Here is a 22,219-nt window from a genome sequence, read left to right as displayed (position 1 = left end):
GACCTTCATCTTCCCAGACATAAGAGATGACAAATGCAGTTAGTGTTGCCGCTAATCACCTCCAGAGTTTATTAGGTAGTTACTAATGATTAAATAAAATAGCAAGGATTCAATTAACTCCGATTATACATTTAGAGGCAGAAGCCAGCTGTTTAACTAATAGTTTGTTTGTGTTGCATTATTAGAAGCCAAGTCATGCATTATTGATTTCAAAATTTTACTACTTCAGTGTAGGAGCACAGCGTTGGTAGCACTGACAACTCCTACAAGGCAGTGGAAGAGGTTTACCAAACAGCAGCCAACAGCTCAGAGCATCATGCTTCAATGAAAGTTGACCATGCTGCAAAGCTACCAGTTTCACCATCATGATTTAAGCTTTTTAAATTTTGCAGAAACTCCCAAGCAGCAAGACAGATAAAAGATCTACGTGCATAATAGTGACTTGCTCTCAGCCATGCAGAGGGTTACTCACACCAATTACTGTTGCAATCTCTTGCAATCAGCAGACAGCCATTTGCAAAAAAATTCAGAGTACATTTGAAAGCTTCCATTGAAACCTACTCTATTGCCCCATTACCAGAAATACTAAGAACTAAACAATCCATTAAGTCAGAACAGAAAATAGCAGTCACCTGTAAGACTTTATGAACTCTCCCTTTCTGTCGTGGTGCCCTGTCAGCAACTAGAGCCTCTGTATGCTCTTTCTAAAAACATACCATATGTTGTTAAACAGGTCACAAGCAGTTGGCTTGGCATTATGTTTGTCCAGCCAGCCACACTTCAGCACGTGGATTCCTAATGCCCTGGGAATGGGAGAATAGAAATACACACCATTTCTACAGTTCCCTTCTTTGTGCTAAGCTGACCAGCATTGTTCTGAAACCACCTGGTTGGATTTAGTAGTTAGCCAAGTAGCATTCAAAGATCTCCATGAGCTTTCCAGAGCAAGTTAGAGACCTGCAGGAGGTACATGGGTGAGTGCAGAAAGTCATGCATCTGTTCTGCTTGAGGTTCATAGGCCTAGCTAACCACATTCACTCATGAGCACTGTGCTTTAAGAAGCAGCAGCGTTTAGCAATAAAAACAATCCTTTCAACCTTCTAACACACAGATTAATTCTTTAAAAGCAGCCTCCTCTATAAGAAGGGATGGCAATAAAACTGTATCAGAGCTTTCTTTCCTTTACAGTCCATAAGCTAGGAGTCCCTGCCAAAACTTCACAAATGCATACTACTAAGTTTGGCAACTATTAGCATCCCTAATGCCTGTAATGAACTTGGAAGAATGAACTGAGGAAACCTGCCTTGGCATGGATCACTAAAATACTGCCAAAAGTAGAAGACCAAGGAGAGAGATCAGAGGATAGATTCAGAAGTCAGACCTATACCAGGTCTATACCTGTACTCTTGGAGTATGCTCTACCAAATAACATATCATCGTCAAGATAAATGTAATGCACGCAGACATAGTACAGTGATGTAATTCCAAACTATATTAAAAAAAAGAACTAAAGATTGTCCCCGAGTTAACACTCTCTTGGTCATGAACCTTGTCAGCCTACAGAACGTGCTTGGTACTGCAGACTCCACAGATGTTAGTTTTCCATTAGACAAATGAGTCTAAAAGGCAGAACAAAAGGCAAGTGTGATGCAAGAGCCAAAACCAAACAAATATACATAAAAGCCTGACTTCATCTCAGATTTATTCAGAACTGTTTTAAGTGAGGCAGAGTGCCATGCAGGGGAAAAAAAAGTTTAGAACACACCCTTTGCATCCTCCATCTCAAAGATTACATCCCCCAAAAGGAAGAATATTTATGTCGCATAGCTAAGTTCAAGCATTTTCCTTGTACTGAATAAGCCAGCTGTCTTGCAGCCTGTAGTCATTCCACACAGCAATCTTCTTTGTTAAATTAAAAAAAAATTAAAAAAATAAAAATATCTTAGGAATCACTAACAGTTCTTAAGTAAGAAACTCATATACAAGCAAGTGAAGTACAAAAAGCTGTATATATCAGTGTTCATAGGAGTTTTTTATCCTATGGATAAGAGTGACTAATTAGGGATATTCAGTTTTGGCACAACACAGAAAACAGTAACCTGTTCTAACTTGGATGGGCCGTGCTTGTAGAGTTTAACTGATAGAGTGATATAATGTACTGCATTATGTAAATATGGATACAAAGCTGAGGAACAAATGTGAGCTAGCTACTGGTGTTGCACAGCAGAAAGAAAGTTTTTAAAGCAATGTACATAAAATAAAGAGGTAATGGCTATTTATATACTGTATCCAAAATGGCTTGGGATAGAAAAGATTGCATTATTCAAGGAGACTGCATTCAAGATATTAAGGCCTGTTGTTTATTCTTCCAAACAAAACCATCACATAAATAATACTCTTCTATTTCCAATCTCCCCCTCCCTACCAAACACTACAGCTTTTAAAATTACAGCTCAAAAAATACCCTTATCTTATTTATACTCACACACACACAGAGAACTATGGTGATAGAGTTAGTACAGAAAAAACTGAAAAAACATCAACCTGACTTAAAAAAGGAGAGAAGCAGCTCTACACAGTCTAGAAAGCAGCAAAACCCCCCTGTTGTTAAGCAGTGCCTATGCCACAGTGCAGGTTTCAACTTATAATGGGAGAACAGCAACTAAGAGCGACACCTCCCTTAGGAGTGGTGACTGAACTCCGAGTTATGAAATCAAACAAGAAATACAGCTTTTTGTGATTGCAGAGCTCCAGACAAACAGCAATGCTTTCTTCTCATCCTTCTCTGCAGGGCTACAGACGAGCCCTACCATTATATAAGCTGCCCTGGCATTCATTACAATTCATGGCAGCAGCCAAGGGGTGGGGAGTACAGGCTAACCTATGGGTGTAAATTCCTGAAGGCGGCAAACAAACATAGACCCCCTTTTTTGGCAGTTTGTTATAAAACAATTGACACACACCTTTTGAAATTAATATTTAAATTGAATGGTGTCATTGCAAGAATCAACATGCCTACGTATAAGGGGGGGGGACGGGACCAAAAGCACTTCAGTGAAGAGAGCTGGCATTTGCCTTAACACATAAATGACTTGGGCTTTTTACTATAAATAACCAGAACTGCCAACCAAGACACAGACTTGGCCAGTGACGAATAGCTTCTCTCTAATGAGACGGTGGAGAGACAAGCCCAAAAGTGCCTTTTAACCTTCTGGTGCTGCTGTACCACATCTGCATGCACAGTCACACAGGCTCTGTTCATCCCCCTACACAAGTTATGTTTCTCATCATACGGTCCTGTACATGTGCACCACTCCCAGAAGTTACATGCATGTGTGATGAAGAAAGTCCAGCCGTGGTAACAAAGCAAGTTTCATATTTGCTTCAGGACAATGAAGAACAGAGGAGAGTAATCAGTTATGAAATATACTGAGACTCTTCACACATTTCAAGTGAAGTAGTCCTCTTTGTCTCTCCTGTTTTCAAAATACGGGAGAAATAAGGCAAGGTCTTTTATTTGATAAGCTTTAAGATTTTAGAAATATTTTTGGTTATTTCTATATCGTCCATTTCATACAGAGATTTCCGATTCTGGTGCAAAAGTATTTCCCATCGGCATTGGGTTTCTTACACATCTCAGGAGTGGGCTAGAATTTTTCACTTCTTTCAGGCGTTTCTTGTACTAAATTGAAAAGTCTTCAGGAAGTTGACACGCTTGCTCATCTAAAACTGGGTAACGGGACTCTTAGGTGTTGCTAACACAGTTAAGGATGTGGCCAAGAACACAGCTAGTTGATGGGATCAGAAATCCACGGGGAGCCTCACCTTAAGAGGGAACGCGGTGAAAAATGGATATCAAAAACAAAGAAGAGAGCTACAGCTAGGTTAGGGAAGGGAAGAGGACTAAGCTTCTCCCTCTCTGGCTCTAAAGTAGATCTTTGCTTTTATATGGTATGCCTAGCCTCGAACAGCATGTCCACTCCTCATCCCTGCATACCAACCCATGATCCCATTACACTCCCCACTTCCTACATCCTCTCAGGTGTCCCCCCCTGCTTCTCTGGAATTTCCATTCCCAGCTTTGTTAGAACAGGAAAGCCTAAGGAAGAGTTTCTACACATGGTCTACTCCTCCTGGCATCTTCAGGCTGCTTTCCATAACGCTGAAGCAGCAAGAGTCAGCCCTGTCTCCAGGACGATTAAGACATATTATACAAAGTAATTTGAAAAAAAAAAAGTTAAAAGATGCTAGATTTGTTTGGTTTGTTTTTAAAAGCCCAAGTGGTTCCTTGTCTTCATGAAAGCTTCATATGAGGATTGTACAAGCAAACTCAAGGGAGACAGCAATGTTTCAAACAATTACTTTGGACAAAATAAAGCAGCACTAGTAGATTGCCCATACTATAAACTATGTTTTTTCAAAATGAAACAATCCTTCAATGCTGACACCGTCATCTTGGATAAATGATGCTACCCTAACTGGGTAATCAACTGAAACAAATAAAAATAGAGCCTATCACACCATTGGTTTTTAAATCAGAAATCCCCACTGATCTCAATGGGGCATTCTACTGAAAAGATAATGGGACCCAATATGGGCCAAGGGAAGTACTTAATAACTTTATCATTTTTCTACTATAGACAAGGAATCACAAAACAGTTCATTCAAATCTGAGAGAGAAATAGCATGCAATTTGCAGCTTGATTTCATTATTGATCAGTCAGTAAATGGAATTTATTTATACCCTATTTGATGCACTTCATAAAAACCCAAGAAAGAAGATTCTCCCCAATTTACTGCAACAATCAACTGACAGCATTTCTGTTGATTTCAGATACACTGTATTTGACACGGCACAGTAATACAACAATGGCAGACTCTACCTGAGAGATGTCTTACGGACCACTACAGTATTTCACAGGCTTCCTCAGTTTGTATCTGGCTGCTACAAACACTGCTTTGATCCTGAAACTTTGTTAACTAACTACCACTCATTAGGTGAAAGGGATAAGTTTATTTTTCCAAATTGCAGAATGTCTCTCTCTCTAGCAGTAGAAACCATTCAGAATGGCACGCTGCATGGCACAGGGCTAGATCTCCTACTGCCACTAACAGCACCTAGCAAAAGAATTCGGGAACCTCCTCCTATTCCTAGTTTTTTGTAATAATGGAGATTGTCACCAAGTCCTACTGCTTTTTAATATACCTAGCCAACCCAAAAGCAGCTCACATAACATGCTTTATTTTTTAAAACTGTCCTTCAGTATGTTTTTTGGCAACTCCTCATTTGGCTAGATTCCAAACATGTCTCTCTCCTCCCTCTCCAAAGAAAGGCTGCCATTTATCCAAGAAGAGACATCAATGTGTTAATGACTTTGCAAATGGGTCCTGAAATCTTCATGTAGTTTTTCCACTCCTTAAAAAACAGACAGACAGAAATTATAGGGAGCCTGAGTAAGTTTGGAGAAAAAAACTTCACACAGCACATACTCTAGGTCTGCTGTTTTCAGTGTGCTTGCAGTTTAGACAGGTCCTAAATATCCAGTAAAACATCTTACACAATGACATGCATCAAACAGACAATCCGTTGAAGCTGCAAGTACTCCGCCATGACTCTTTTGCCTGATTTCGGAGCCCAGCATGGTCATTAATGAGATTAAACTCTTTGTTCTTTCAGTCCTCACTCCCTCGTTTTTATCTTCAGAGCAAGCATTTTCATGACACAGGGGCAACATTCCCTCTGGTTAGTCTGGATCTTTAGTCAAAGTCAGTCTAGCTCACATCTATGTTCAATAGATAAATGCAGTTGAGTCACAAATTCTCAGTCTTACTAATATTTAAACAGTTTCAGAGCAGATAAAGTGGAATCAAGCTACAGGGCTTTGAAAGATATTTGAGTTTAAAAACAGCATTTCAACTACATAGGCACAGATTCTTTTCAGCTAGAGTTCTATTGCATGTGGCATAAATTACAAAGCTTAAAAGATGATGTTGCTTACTTGTAATATCAACCTCAGCATTTGCAAGTGGAGGCAGGTTAGGTGAGGAAAAGGCATTGAAACTCCCAGCATCCACCTTAGTCACCCTATTTCCCCTGTACAGTTTATTATAAAAATACAGGCACACCTGCAAGACAAGTAAAGAAACAGGTCTGTGAATAAGCCAGTAATTAAAAGATTCAGTAGATAAATACTGTAGTCCGTCCTTTATAAAGTGTTTTCTAAATCTTTAAAGCAACTCAGAGGCTAGTAGATGTTTACAACTCTTACTCTTTCAAAAAGAGCTGGCACATCTGTCACACATTGGTTTAAGAATTTAAGAACAAAACAAGTTAAGAGCTAACTAGTTTTGTAATCTTCTCATGAGGCACAGTCTAGGAGACAGCAAATTTGCCTGAGTCCACTTCAGAGACAGAGGAAAGAAACAGTGTGGACTTTTTAATAAGTTCATCAGTTTTATCTAAATTCAGAGTCCAAAACCTTAACAAAAGGCCTGCTGAAAATGAGGATAACTTTCAAAAGAGTTACCACACATAAATAATTAGGTTACTTCAAGTCCTTTAAAATTTGTCAATTGGAATTTGAAGAAAAAAGAGATACCTCAAAGTTGTTATCAGTTATGAAGATCTTGGACAGTCAGCTATTGCTGTTGTCTTACAAGAACTGGCTTTGGGAGCATGGCAGAAGTGAAATGAGGTGTAACTTGACCAGTTTTCTCCCTGATTTTTGGGCTGCACAGCACCAACATCTTTAAAGGCAGGGTGCTGAGACCATGGAGGTACTTCCATGTCCATTAGGTATATCATCCTCGACACTTCAGTCTTCAGGAACTAGAGCTAGAAGACACTCCTACCAGTTCTAGAGCAACTTTAGAACTTCAGAGTAACTTTCAGTTAAAAAACTGACTGACAAGTGTTTCAGATCCCACATAGTTGCAAGGGAACCTCCGATTTCAAGTCTGCTGCAAGCTACATTTCAGACTTGATAGTCTTTATAGATTGTATACAGGCAAAATGGGACACGACTCCTGAGAAAATGGCACATGCTTTGCCGTGCAAGTGCCTGTTACCTCAGCAGAATCCATTTATCTTTCTGTTTAAGTGCAATTCCTTACTGCCTACCGGATATTTTGAGTATGTAAGTATGTGTCCTGGCTAGAGGGAGAAAAGCAGCTTCTGAGACAGTCTTCACAGGCAAACAGACCTCAGGAATCACGAACTGCCCAGCAAAGAGCAGTGCCCCCAGAAGGTTGGCTCGGCCATCATTCTGCAACTCGTATATGGGCACCTAAAGAGCAGAGAATGAAATTACACCTTGTCCCTTATGTAAAGCCTACACAGCGGGGGGGGGGAGAGTCCCACTTATGCAATACAAATACATGAATAATTTATGTAACAATGATTTATGACAAATAAAGTTTCCTTCTTCATCCAACTATTTTAGACTGCAGCAGGTGGCAGGACTTCCCTCTGTGCTTAACAGACTTCTATAATTTAAGTGCTTAAAAGCCACTATAGAGATAATTCTAGTGTGATTAAGCAGATTGAAACACAGATTCAGGAAAAATATAAAAAACAGAAAGCAGGCATAGTTAAAGTGACTGAGCATGGGAGAAGTGATTGTACACAGAAAAAGCAACAGCCCCAGATTATACAGAACTGCCACTATGGGCTTCACAACAGCTCTCTTGCACCATCTTTCCTCATAGTATAGAAAAACTGAGCCAGCACGTTATTACCAACAGAAAAGGACAAGATTAAAAACAGAAATTTGGTCTGCTGAGCGATGATTTCCATGCCTTTTCAAATTGCCTCTTTATTAATAGAGAGGCAGAGTTCCTTTCAGCAATGAAAAAAAATCACATGCTCCATTGCTAGATCATATGTCAGGCAGATCTCCAAGCAATAAACCCAAAAAGAAAGTAAAACCTAGAATGTGATGTATCACAACTAGACTGTCCCATGTCAAGACAGTAAGTGGGAGCCTACTCCTTCCTAGACTTCTGTATTTTGACTTCAAATAGACCACATGTGAAAGGGAAGTTATGAGATGGGGGAGGGGAATTTTACAGTGCAATGTTTCATCTCTCCTTTGTGATTAGAGCTGTATTTTACGCTCAAGCAAGCTATTCTAGTAAGACAACCCCTCCCCCTCAGACAACATGCAAAGGGCTGATCTCCAGCTAAGAGACTGAAAATTAATAAATGTAGTCTTTAGAGGAAAGGAAACAGACCACGTTAGATGCTTTGTGGAACCAAAATGATCAAAAAATGCATCTAATGCTTAGAGATCATTTAAAAAATTATAAAGAATGCAACAATTAACATCAGACAGGATAACAACTGATGAAGTAAAAAGTAATAAGCTTCAGGGCTTTAAAAGAAAAAAAAAAAAAAAGACAGCTAACAACCAGCAGCCACCTGAGGCTGGAAAGATGCTTCTCATATAAACCGATTAATACACAATGGCCAATGACAGGCTCTTGTATCTTTCTCTGAAGCATCTGGCTCCAGCCATAATGAACTACTGGTCTGATTTGGTACAGAGTTGTAAAGTCATTAATGATAAAATTATGGGGCAGATCCTCAGCTGGTGAGCTTGCCAATTCTCACTAATTTCTATCAGCGTTGTGATCATTCAACCTGGCCAGAGGCCTGCCCTGCACTACTAAACTATACAGTAATAATCAGGATACTACCTAGTTTTGCATATAAAAAAAACAAAAATGAGGCTTCCAACTTCCACTTCTAATTAAGTCCATTACCTGAGATCCTGTCAGAACAACAGTTTTACCCAGATTCTCACACATGAAAGATAAGGCTGAAGCTGTATAGGCCATGGTATCAGTGCCGTGAAGGATCACAAAACCATCATACTTTTCATAGTGCTCCTGGAGATGGAGAGACGGTTTTCACATTTAGAGCAATGCACTGGCATCAGCAAGTGAGATACATATTGCATTACTTTCACTGATGCAAGCAACAACATAATACTTTAAAGGGTACTACACACATAATTCCTCCTAAAGTTATCCTGTGTTCAGTTTAAACACAATTAAGGGTTAATAGGACACTAAGCACTAGAGCCAATAATTCTAATTATGGAACAGTCAAAGAGATTCTTCTATGTATACATATTAATGCCGCATTTTTAAACCAGATGACTGCTAATTAAGAAAAGCTTAGCAATGGCTTTAAACAGGAATGTTAACATATGCAAATTAGTCGTATAGTCTGATTTCTTGTTGCTGCTTTTACTTTAGGGATTACACCATTTACAGGAACAGATTAGGCAAACCAAGGCTATCATAACATATAGAAAAAACAGTCCATTTAACCCGGGTGGCAGACAGGCAAATTGCCAGTGTAAGAGTGCCCTCTTCTGTTGAAAAGTCATCCTTTCTGCAGCAGTATGCGACTTCTGCAGCAGAAAGAGGTGAAGAGGCTTCTTACTCGTTAATGTACATACACTTGAAGGTTTTTGAGAAGTCCCTTAGACTGTCAGTCACGTACAGATGCAAAAAGGTACTTTATAACAACTTTAATCTACATACAATGCCACACAGGAGGGTTTTTTTTAATGCACAGCCATGAATTGCACGGTTCATCTTGTTGAAATAAAGTAATCCGCTGGCTTTTGGAGGAAAAAGGAATTGGTTCCTCTGTTTTAAGAGTGAGGCACATAGTAAACACTGTAGTGAGAGATACTGATGTCTCTGATGTAATTTGGTAACATAGAAAGGATTACACAGAAGTCTATGCAGATACATGAAGTGCCAGTGTGGGGAAAAAAGGGGGTTTGCCATAGAATTAAACAATTTAATTAAATTTAATTAAAATGCTACAGTAGGCACACACACTTGGCATCTCCTGATAATAAGGTCACCTCCAAACTCACCTGCAGATTTCTACTTGTCCTTTTGCTATTTCTTCACTGATACTTGTGTCTACATGTTGCTACCTACTAGAAGTTTCGGGGGATTTCTGCTTATCTTTAACAAGTTAGCCAGCAGAACAACAGCCAGTGTTGCAAGATCTTTCTGTAGGCCAAAAGCAAAAAGCTTTTGATGCAAAAAGCATGTTGTAGTTATTCACCAATGCAATAATAAGTAAGCTTCAAGAAGGGCTAAAGATCACAGAAATAGCCACTTGTCCTCTAACTCCATCAGTACGCTCATGAGTATTTTCAGCCTTCTGAACCTTATTAGATGCGAAAGAACATGGCTTGGTTTAAGCTTCGTAATGTAAAATATCAGGCTGGCAATAAAGGAGATATCCCACAGAAACATCTGGAATGTTTCAGTCTAGAAAGTCATCAGCACGTTACAGCTGTGCCAAGTGAGTGTCCAAGAAGAACACAAAGTGGCAGTGTCTATGCATAAGCCAGACAGGTGAAGTTGGTTTTTTTTTCCTCCCCTTCTCAGCACTTTTCACTTGGATCACATGAACTGGATATTTATACATACAGAGAAGCTGCATTCAGTGTACAGGAAAAACACTTTTTTTGGTAATAAAACTAATAGGTCATTAAGGAAGAAAAGTAAATTCTCTCCTGTTCAGCATGGGATTGCTGCTTTCTACTCTTGGCCCTGGGCTTTTCCCAGCTGCACCCCTGGTCCATCCTAGAGGCTCTCCACTTATACACCAGCTCCATCTCTTCTGTACCCTGGCAAGATGCATTTGATAGGAGGAGCATCATCCCTAGTTTGGTGGTTTCGGGATTAGAGGACCTAAAGGTGAAAGCCTGTTACCTGAATCTTCAGCACCAATACCTGCATTATTATACCATTTTCGTGCATTGGTACAGCTTGGTCAAAGAAGGAAATTTACACTATAAAGACCACTATCACAGAGCAAGCAGGAGTGGAAGAGCAACATCTTACTAGGCCCACGGGGTTATTTATTTCTAACAGCTATGTATGAATTCCTGGTGTGAATTATTTGAAGTGTTTTGCATTTCTACTTTCTTAAAAGCACACAGCTAAGTTCAGACACGGGGACAGGAGCAGAGAAATGCTGATTTTTTTTTAATCTAGAGAAGGATGTAATGACTTTATCTATACATGCAGAAATATCTAGGGCTTTAAACATTTTCTAGTGTGGGAAACCTAACCATGATCACATTTTTCCTACTGGCTGCAAAGCCAAAGCTAGTCAAGTCCATCTGTGTCCAGAGTAAGCAAGGCATAAAGACATGAAATTATTTTCTATGTCAATAGCCAATTATTAAGCTATTTGAACATTCAAATTATGTATAACCAAGCAACCTTCAGTTAAGTCACCTACACCTGAGGATTTTATTCAACGTTTTTGGACAGTGAATTTAAGTCAAGGTTTTAGAATATGTCAATCTACATATTACACACCCTATTTAATCATAGCTGCAATTTTCCCACTTTCTTGTATAGAGTTATGACATGGCTTATCATTGGAAGAACTTGTAACTTTAATGAGTTTGCAACATTTTCAAAACAAACAAAAAAAAAGGGCAAGCCTTGCAAGCACAGTACTTATTACTTTGCAAGTAACTAAGCAAGGTATATAACATTTACATTTTAAATAAAAAAAATATACACATACAGCCCTACTGAACTGTTTTATCTTGCTAAGTATACTAGACATACTGCTGGTTTTGTTTAAGCAACAAATGAATTCTTATCCTACACCATAGTACCTCAAGTTTCTTTGCAATTTTGGCCCAGTCCTCCGGCGTCATGTTGGAAGAATCAAGCAGCGGTGAGAGCTCCAGGATTGTGTAAAAAATTCTTTTGTTTTGCTTAGAGACACTATGAAGAAAGAGAATTAAAAAAAACAAAAAAACAAACCAACAACTTAGAGCTAATATCAGCTCATGACTTCTAATTTTTTCTCTAAATCAGTAGTTTTCACCCTTTTCCTCCCTATCCCCCAAGTCTATGGCAAAAAAATGGTCTTAAATTTGGAACATTAAGTTCCAAGTTTAGAAATTCATGGCTTAATGTGGTTTAAAGCACAAATCCCTAAATTTAATTTAATAATAAATATAATTTGGGAGGGGGAGAGGGGTTGATAAAACTAAAGACAGAAAAGAGGAACCCAGACTTACTGTAAGTTTGGAACTGAGTTCTAACAAAAGTCAATATGAAGCCTTAAGGTTTAAAAATGCTTCATAAGCTATTGAGAGGACTCTCTAAAACTCCCAAGGTTTACAGGAGGTCAACAGAAGAGTTGCAACAACTTTTTGATCCTTTGATAAATACAGATACCCTATAAACAGATACTCTTTCCTGACATAAAGGGTCTCTTCTCTTAAGAGTCTTATGACTGGGATTAATTTTTGCAGCCTTTAGAAGATCTACTCTTCTCAGTTTCTCTAACCTCATATTTCAGAAAAAACTCTTGGTTAGTTAAGATCTTCAAGCAAACTGTTGCCTTTGCCAGTAATAGGCTAACTTTGTAAAATCCCAGTCCCAGCCTATTAGGCCTGTTGTCACCTTGTTATGAAAGTTCGCTCTATGGTACCAGCTGTCTCTGGTTATGATGTGGAGTTTAAGCATGTGATAATAGCAAAGATCTTAAAATACTGGCATAGGTTCAAAACAGAGGCCTCAGGGCTATAAACAACTCACTGGTAATCAATTATTGGCCACTGAACAAGTGCAACCTTGACAGCTGGGAAAAAATCCTGTTCTAAATACAATGAAAACAAGACAAAGCATCTATGCAAGGGAAAAAACCCCAACCCAAAAATGAACAGTCAATCAATAGGATGAAGTACCTGTGGGGCTGAGGAATGTAACACTTTCAATCATCATGCAGTGTGTAGTCCAGCAGATGGAGACCAAAGATTAAGTGTCTAGACACTCAAACACCTTACAAAAGGTACACAATCCCAAATTTGGAGGGGACTTAAAGGCGATGATGGCTATGGAGTAACAGTGGGATTGTCCTAGCTCTAAGCGTGCTGTCTGCTCTCCCTGCTTCCCAGGGCCATGGGTCTCCCTTTCTCCACCTGCCTATCTCAAGAAATCTGACTCTTCAAAGAGCTCTGATTTGCCAGCCAAATGGACTGCATACAGAGCATCTGTTTTACCCCACAAAGCATGCTTATTTCTCCACATTAACTTTCTAACCTTTCAGAATAAAGTCAACTACATATATAAATTCAACTTGGCAGTTAAGATGTGCGGTAATAAAAGAACCCTACTTACTACCCTAATATTTTCTGCTACCTTTCTGAAGCTTGGAAGAGGATAGAATAACCACCGTTTTCACCCATTCTTATGTTAGTTGGAATATGTTCCTATTTAGCAATGCAGTGGCCAACAAGCAGCTAACAAAGAACTGCTAGCAGGCCAGCTCTGCCCTTCCTATTCGCTCTTCCAGGCAGAGCCATCTGGAACATGTTCAACAGGATCATCTTCAGAGCATTCTCAATGCTTTTCCATTGCCTGAGGACGATAGAAAGTTCCCTGCCAGTTGTAACTGTGATAGATACTTCAACATTTACACTGGAAGACAGTCATAGGCTATAGAAAAGACCAGGATACTGCATGGCTGCGTAAAACTTCCTGAAGGTGCTTAGAGCACAGAAAAGTTGATTACCTTCCCTCGGCATTCACTATAGTGTTTTGTTCCCACTCGCAATTCTTGTGTATATTTTCAACAATATAAAATATGCAAAACCAAGAGTCGATTATCAATTCATCAGCTAATAAAATCTGAAGACCCACTCTCCTTATGAGGCCTGTAAGACAGTTGTGTACAGCAGAGAGCACATTTAAAGAATGTGTAGTTTTCATTCATAACCAACTGACATACTGTACCTAAGAAGTTAGACTTCATATGAAAAATTACCTTGTTGGGTATCACACTTACACATGCTAAGAGTAACTTTGGAAGTCAGTTGAAAATCCATGAAAAGAAAGCTCCCCGAGGATGTGCTGTTTAAATAAAACATGACATACTGACACCAGAGACCAGCCTAGTCTACAACTTCTGATGCCTCTCGCTAAAAAGAGATTGTACCGTTCCTCTTGCATCAAGGTTATCACACAGATATACAAAGTTCACAAATTACTCCTATTTTCTCCCCTCAGAAACTCACAATGTTTCTCAACTGCCTAGTTAAAATATCACTCGGCTAGCACAAAAGAGAAAATGGCAAATTGCCATGACTAACCTCCAGAAACGGCACTCAGCAGTGCCAGAAAAACAAGACAAGACTGTTTTTTAAACCTCAGTTTTTGATGTAAATGATTATTTTAAGCTTTTTTGTTCTTCACAGAAAAGATGTGCCAGGAGAAGTATATTTAGGACTTAAATGGGTATATTAGTGTAGTTTTGTTATATTTCAAATCCCTTAAAGTATTTAGAAGTTATTCAGTTACAAGCACAGTATCGTAACAGAGCTCCATTTTTCTTAGTATAACCATCGTGTTTAACACAAACTGTATGTTCACGTCAATACTGCTCAACCAGGAGTTCATTTCTTTTCCCTTTACCCCTTTGCCTGCCATCTGCCTTTTAAGGGGTTCCTTTTAAAAGCTTTACACAAGATCTCAACACAAAATAGAAGGAAATTAATAAACCTTACGTTTCCTTTGTATGTCCTGATTTTCTCCTTAAAGATTAAAGAACATCCATTTTTACTCTTATGGCAAAACAGCTATAGTCCCATTTATTTTTGAATGACTGTGTAAAATCATCCTTTGTGCAAAGTTAATATGTTTACGGGGTACCGTCATTCATCACAGCTGGGGAATATCTCAAATTAGCATACTGCCCTCTAAATAAAACCTATAAGCTTATTAATTATTGCCCAACAGTTAAGAAGCAATGCAGATTAATTATAAGCCCATCGCTTATTATCATAATGTAGCATAAATTTGGGAAAGACAATCAGCTTTTAGGTTTTTTGTAAAAACAGAAGGCCTGCAGAATTAAAGCATGAGGCCTATGCACAGATGCATTAATTAGATGCTACTTTTTCAGACATATGTTGAAGATAATTCACACAAATCTGTATATACAGTTTTCTCAGTTTCTATAGAATATTTGTATGTTTGCACAGTAGCAAATTAATATCCAAAACAAGAAAAAAATGCAGGACTAAGCTGCCCAAAATGGTTACTTGTTGCCCAATTTAAAAGTTATTTCTCAAGCAGTTGTAAGACGCTTCATTGCAAATATATCAAAACAGACATTTTCTACCATGCTGGACATGGTAGGCTTTTTCCTTTTAAGTCAATATAAGCATTTCTGCTAATCTCATAATGGATTCTTCCCATTAGATGTTTGGAGATGCAATTATCTGAAAATTAACAAGATACTTCCTAACCCTTCCTCTCCCCAAAGAAAGTGTACTTACGGGAGCACCAATGTGTTCTCTGGAAATTCATGGAAGTTGTTCAGTTTTGTTTCCTGGGCATATGCCTCATCATGCAGCATTGGCATAGTTTTCAAGCTGCTTACTAATTTATTGGCCTCAGGAGCAAGTCCTTAAAGATAAAGAATAAAGGAAGTAAATAAAGGAGCAGAGATGGAAGGAAGCAAGTGGCACAGTAAGGACGCAAGTAAAGTTACACAGCTGTTTGCCCATCCTTCCAAAGTAAATTTAAACAGTCTATTGCCAGTTTAAGAACATGAAAACTGAATATAACCAATAAATCTCCATGCAGTTGTTCTCTCCTTGACTTGAAATAAATCAATCCTTTAATTAAGAGAAATAATGTTACAAATCTCCTCTATATGAAATATTTGTGTTTTACCTATTTTTAATTGTTGCTTGTGTGCAAATACCGATCAGCAGTAGGGGCAGGAAGACAATTTTTGCAACTGTAGCAAAAAGCTACCATTCTCTTTTACATTTGCCATAGCTATTCTCTACCTAGTGGCAGAAGACTTACAAAACACTGAGCATTATTTTGTACTATTGTCATGGTTTAACCCCAGCTGGCAACTAAGCACCACACAGCCACTCGCTCACCTCCCTCACAGTGGGATGGGCTAGAGAATCAGAAGGGTAAAAGTGAAAAAACTCATGGGCTGAGACAAAGACAGTTTAATAGGTAAAGCAAAAGCTGTGCATGCAAGCAAAGCAAAACAAGGAAATCATTCCCCACTTCCCATGGGCAGGCAGGTGTTCAGCCATCTCCAGGAAAGCAGGGCTCCACCACGGTTACTTGGGAAGACAAACACCGTAACTCTGAACATCCCCCCACTTCCTTCTTTTCCCCCCATCTTTATATGCTGAGCATGATGCCATATGGTCTGGAATATCCCTTTGGTCTGTTTGGGTCAGCTGTCCCGGCTGTGTCCCCTCCCAACTCCTTGTGCACCCCCAGCCTGCTCCCTGGTGGGGTGGGGTGAGGAGCAGAAAAGGCCTTGGCTCTGTGCAAGCACTGCTCAGCAGTAAGGAAAACATCTCTGAATTATCAACACTGTTTCCAGCACAAATCCAAAACATAGCCTCATACTAGCTACTATGAAGAAAATTAACTCTATCACAGCCAAAACCAGCACAACTATAATAAAGTTGTGATATTTTTACCTAAACTTCTTGGCCTACAGCAGTATTGGCACAAACAGCAAGGTACTGCTATGACTAGGTTGGAAAGCTGCACATTATGTCTCACCGTCAATGGCAATAGCACTTCCACAGAGAAAAAACCAACAACAAATAAAAGAGAACGCTAAAACAAACCCCACAGTAGGTATTGAGCACTGACAGATACAGACAAAGATCTATATATATACTGAGATAGTTAAGACTCTTCTAGGAAGCTGATGTTTCTCTAAGTGCTCTAATCACTCTCTTGAATAGGTACTTTGCATTAGCAGGTTTAGGACTGAACATCTCAATTGACAAAAGGTAGAGAAGGTGCATAAGCTACCAAATAGAAAAAGTTGAAAGTGGGGATGCATCTTAAGCTCTGTTCACTCTCTCCCTACCTGTGAGCAGGGGCCCTAAACCAGTTCGGGCTTAAACTAGCCAAAGTACATTTAGTGTTTGCTGGATCTGCAAGTGTCATGGTTGCAACCAGGTATTTCAAAGGGAATCTACATGCTATTCTCTATTAGCCAGAAAGACACCTAAATTTTTGATGTTACAATCCTCAGCATCATAGAGCTGAGTTCATTTGTGAATCTAACTTGCAACTCATCTCCCAATACCTAGTTTCAGGAATGACAGCAACAGTCCTGGCATCCAGAGTCAGAAGCCACCCTGTTTTTCTTAAGTCTGACTTTCTGAGATATTTTTCATTCAAGGAACTTCCATCAGAGGTAGTGCCATCTCGACTTCAAGATTCTACTGGCTTCGCTGTCCAGTTCAGTTTAATCTCAGTCAATGTGTTTTATACCACCTGTTCAGATGGCAAACAAGCTGTCAAGCCTCATTATTCTACTTCTGCTAGTCCTAGTTATTCCTAATTTGAGGCCAGGTAATTCTCTCTTACTTCCTAGTTCTTCTGTTTGTGTAAACACAATTCTCATGCAAGTTAGCATCTGTATTTTTTTTTTTGCTTCACCTTCAAACAGCAAAGTTTATTTAAAATACTCCAAAACAGAGACAGTATTTTCAATAGTATTTCTGTCTTTTTCCATTTACTTTCCAAACTGATAGAAGAATCCTTAAGAACTCCCTAATCTCCTTCTTGGCTTGCCTTAAATGAAGTAACAGGCCTCTTCATAGCCAACTTTCTCACAGGACAGCAACAGCATTTGAGTGGATTTGTTTGGACTCCTGCCGGAATGCTTTGTTTTTCAAAATATACTTAACATGCTTTCAAGCTCTGGATGTTTTGTTCATTCAGCTATAATCCCTGCTTTTCCTATTAAGGATGTTCCTAGCTTAGTCACAAATGGCCACTTATGCTGCGCTTGGGCATAGAGTCTTTTTGGCTCTGAAATGCAGCCCAGTTTCAAGTGTTTTCTGATTATTTTTCTGTTTGTCCAATCCTCATCTTACTCTGAATATTAACAATGGATTAGACTGTTTATTTTTGTATTTGCCCCAGGAACCAGAGAGCTGATACACATTAATATTCTTAAATCCCTTCTCTATAAGTGGCAGTTCCTCATCTCTTCTCTTAATCACAAGTCTGTCAGGATTTTTCTGTAATTGCTTACACTGAACTTAAGCCTTTTTTTAAGACATTCTGCAGATGTATCCAAGATGACCCACTTACAACCTGTGCAGTCCCCTAAATGCATCTACGTTTAGCAGTGTTTCTGCTTTACAGCTTCAAGAAGCAAACACGGGGGAACTCAAGTGCAACTGTTTTAAGAACACTTCTACTTTATTATGCATGGAAAACATCTTTTGTGAGCCAAGCTTGTTAACCAAGTATTTGAAGCAACTTCACCCCTGCAGAGAAGAGGCAGGCTGTGCAACTTGTCCAAACAGCTCTCATCAACTTCTGTCCTGCCCCTCTTTAGCTGGCCAACCCTGGCATCAAAAAGCGGACGGACAAAGGCAGAACAGCAAACAAGCAACTATGGCCGAGGAGAACAAGCATGGTTCTGTCTCATCTACAGTTGAAGAGTCTGCTTTTCACTCTGGTGCTGTAGATAACAGTTATAGCTACTTGCCAATCAAGATATCCTGTAACCTGTGCTGCAGCAGAGAACAAGGAGCTGAAAAAGTCTGATGCAGCTGTGTCAGTGGGGCTCTGCACCTAAGAAACCACAGGTGCTGGGGAGAAGGAGCATACTGTACATCAGCATGCTGAAGTCATCATCCCCAATCCTAATAAACTCTCCATGCTGAGGAATACAAAGGACGTCAATAAACCAGTTTTCATCTATAGGAATATCAATACAAATGGCACACGCATCTACAGTGCCAGATCCCAAAAGTAACAGCTACATTTTGCAAAGGCAGAGAAGCAGAAAGTGTTCTCCAAAGTATTCATTTCTGCAGCTGTAGCACTTGAAGCATTCAGAAGTGAGGTGCACAGGTCTCAAACAGAAAAAGGGTTGGACTACAGCAGCCAGTCTTTCGGCAGTCTAGCACGTCTAGAAAAAACTAAGTTACGCAGGCAGACTCTATTCCAAGATAAGTAATCTTTCTAAGGGGATTTAGCTTAGTTCTACTTGTATTTGTTGGGTGGTTCTTTTTCTTAATATTTCAGGTAAAAGCTAGGAAAAAGATCCAGCCCACAAGCCCAAGGAAAAGATCTTCCCGAAGGCACCAGCCAGGAGGTACATGAACACAAACTTGATGCAAAGATTAGTATCACAGTAACCTCACTGAGAAGTGCAGTAAGATTCTCTTTCTGAAATGAGCTACCAATAAGCCAAAAGAGGCTGTTGTAGGAGGAAACAAGTAGGAGGCAGTAGAAGGAAGAAATTTTAAAAATGCACTGAAATGGCTTATTTGACAGCAAAAACATGAACACGGAGAGAATCTGCAACTGAGTCTGGCTGTCACCCAACTCACACAAACAAAAACAGACTATCCATCCTCCGAAAATTAGTCCTGCTCAGGTAAACTGTAGGCATGCAGAAAGTCCAAGAAGTCCAAGACATGCTGGAGTTGTCACACGTGCACAGGTCAACTGCAGAACCTCTGCAGGAGGTTTACAATCAGATATCATGATGATAAATAATCACTCCATACATGCACAATGAGCCCAAGGAACATGATTGTATCAGTCTTGTACATGGGGGCAGTTTTACACAGGAATACATTCCTTGCAGAACACATTAGGCCTATCAAAAATATCTGAATTTAAAAATTAAAACACCTCCTCCCAGCAACTGGAAATGCCACAGAAAAGCTTGTAAGCCTAGACAGAAATTAGTTAGGTAGAAACCTAGCTTGATCCCTTCACTTTGAGCAGTTGCTGCTATGAAAGGTTTTGTGCAGCTCAGGGAAGCTACTTCTGTTTGCCTTGCTTGAAATAAAACACTTGTAGTTCTAGGTATGGTTGTAAACAGGCACTTTCTATACATTGATAAAAAAAGAAATGAGCCTCTATCGCTTTTTCCTTTGAAGCATGCTGCCTTTCCCATACTTTTTCACCAACTTCTGTCTGAACACTAAAGACTGCCAAATATTCTGAAATAGGTACTCTGGCTGCTCTGCTGCTAGAGCTGTGTATGAAAAGCAGGTTGAAAGCCTCACCAGGATATAGTGAGTCAGCATCACTGGATCATAACTGTTAGATTGTTTGCACATGCTTTAATGACTGACACTTCTTAAGCAAAAGGAAAAAAAATGGCATACAAGATGAGAAAAGGTTATAGAGTTCATTTATAAAAGAATGAGATGTGATTTTAAATTATTTGCTTAAAAGAGGTATTTCAGAAGCTGAGACAATAGAAGTAGGAAATTATTTTAGTATAAACAATGCAGACAGAGAGAGGAAAGTCACCACCTGTCATTTGAAATATAAATTTGGGGGTTTTTTTGTTTGTGTTTTTTGGGGGGGGGGGAAGGGGTTTGGGTTTTTGGGGGTTTTTTACAACTTACATTAAACACAAACATGACAGCCAGAAAGAAACAAAACAGAAAACCCCTTAAAGCATCTTCCCTACAATAATAAGGATCAGCCAGCCACCACCTTCTGAGAAGAAAGGATATGTATTAGAAAAAAAAATCTAGTCTAGAAAGCTCTGAGGTGAAGCTCCAAGTGTTTTAATGCTACAAATGAGTAGCTGAGATGGTGTTTCAGGCAGGGGCTTGAAATTCTGTAGTAGGAAACACAAGTACTCACGCTTCTGAATCTAGAGAGACACAGGCTCTGGAAGCCCTGGCATGCTCCACTGCCTCCCAAGTGAAGGAGGAAGGAAACTGAATAGATGTTCATCAAAACTGGCCTGCTGCCCTCTCCCCCCCAGCCCCATACGCTACCCTCTTTCCCTTTATACCAATGCTGGTAAATGCACATCCTTGCAGCAAGTCAGACCTGGCTGAAATCCGTTCTTTTCCCTGGACACATTAGCTGGCTGATGCTTCTGGCATCCCTTGGATCTGTGCCAACTGAGTGAGGGTCTAGTGGTGCTCAGGTGCCACTCCAGCCAGCTTCTGGATTGGGGGCCTGGGGAGGGGGGTAGTGGGGGGTGTTAGGTGAGTTTGGGCACCTACCTGCTGACATTTATGGGCACCTTAAAACACATAGCATATACCTGTAGGTACCCAAGAAGCTTTCAGGTGAAATGCAGGCACTATACTGAGACATCCGAGTTCAATTTTGGATTTAAACATTTTTCTGCTGTGTGGGAGGGGGTTTGACATGCCTAGCCTTTTCGTCAAGGTAAGTCTCACCCTCCTTTGGTAAGGTAAAGCAGAACTCTTCAATGGTTTCTTGAAAGAAGTCAAGACCTGGTAGGAGAGCAGCAGAAGTCTGCCTAGAGGCAGACGAGCACAGATGTTGCATCTGATCTCGCTCGTTATGCCACTTGGCAGCACGTATGCTGCCACACTTGCATCAGCTGCGTCTGTCAGGTCACCACTTGAAAATCCTTGACACGGCCACCACCCCCAAAAGCCCACGCTCTTCCCAGCGGGAATGCGAGGCACATGCTCTCCAGGTAGCCCAGGACGGTGACTCTTTTGGGGCTAAAAAAAGACTGCACGACTGGTACGATTAAGCTGGTTTCATTTTCAGCACGCGAAGGAGGGGAGAAAGGACTCACACTTCAGGAAGCACGTTGTCCTCTGCCAAAAGCCTGCTCTAACTAGCTGTGAGGCTCTCTTGTCAAAAGGATACCTGCCAGCTAAGCTGCCGAAACAACCAGCTGTTAGGAACAGGGGATCAGAAGACAGCACACACCCTTCTGGCGTTGCCCGTACCAGTTACGGGAAACCCGGGGATGCTGAACCGCACACCGCGCCAGGGAGAGCGCTCACAAAGCGAGGCTGTTCGTTAACGAAGCGGCAGCCTCTGCCTCAGCCTCCGCTCGCCCAGCGGCGCGTCCCCCAGCCCAGCGCCCTGCCCGCACCCCACACCGGGCCGGGTCCGCACCGAACCCTGAGGGGAGAGCCCGCCTCCGCCGCCCTGCTCCCCCCCCCGCCGCCCGGGGCCCCCTCACCCTTGACGTCCTGCACCATGCCGATGGTGCCGCCCGTGTTGATGACCAGCACCCTCGCCTCGCCCTTCGAGCCCCCGGCGGAGGCTGAGGGGCAGCCGGGGCGCTCCCGGGGGTGGGTGCCGGCCAGGGCTCTGCCCAGAGAGCGCGCCCCCGGGGGGGGCTGCCCCGCCGCCGCCGCCGCCTCCTCCATCCCGCTCCTGA

The 22,219-nt window shown here is 40.6% G+C and overlaps 1 protein-coding gene across 1 annotated transcript in view; it reads right to left on the bottom strand.

Moving 5' to 3' along the window:
* The window catches only part of ASPG (asparaginase), a 48,464-nt gene extending 26,305 nt beyond the window's left edge, over nt 1–22,159 (bottom strand). The window contains exons 1-6 of the mRNA XM_010565450.1: nt 22,019–22,159; nt 15,348–15,477; nt 11,673–11,784; nt 8,764–8,889; nt 7,203–7,286; nt 6,000–6,126 (exon numbers count right to left, since the gene is read on the bottom strand). Of these exons, the coding sequence (XP_010563752.1) occupies nt 6,000–6,126; nt 7,203–7,286; nt 8,764–8,889; nt 11,673–11,784; nt 15,348–15,477; nt 22,019–22,037 (598 nt within the window). The 5' untranslated portion in view covers nt 22,038–22,159. The remainder of the gene's footprint in view (nt 1–5,999; nt 6,127–7,202; nt 7,287–8,763; nt 8,890–11,672; nt 11,785–15,347; nt 15,478–22,018) is intronic.
* Between the last annotated feature and the right edge of the window lie 60 nt (nt 22,160–22,219).

This window comes from Haliaeetus leucocephalus, unplaced genomic scaffold, assembly GCF_000737465.1.
Source record: "Haliaeetus leucocephalus isolate CR32 unplaced genomic scaffold, Haliaeetus_leucocephalus-4.0 Scaffold191, whole genome shotgun sequence".
In the NCBI taxonomy this organism is placed as follows: Eukaryota; Metazoa; Chordata; class Aves; order Accipitriformes; family Accipitridae; genus Haliaeetus; species Haliaeetus leucocephalus.
The sequence above is the reverse complement of the archived record's forward strand: the minus strand, read 5'-3'. Positions and strand labels throughout refer to the sequence as shown.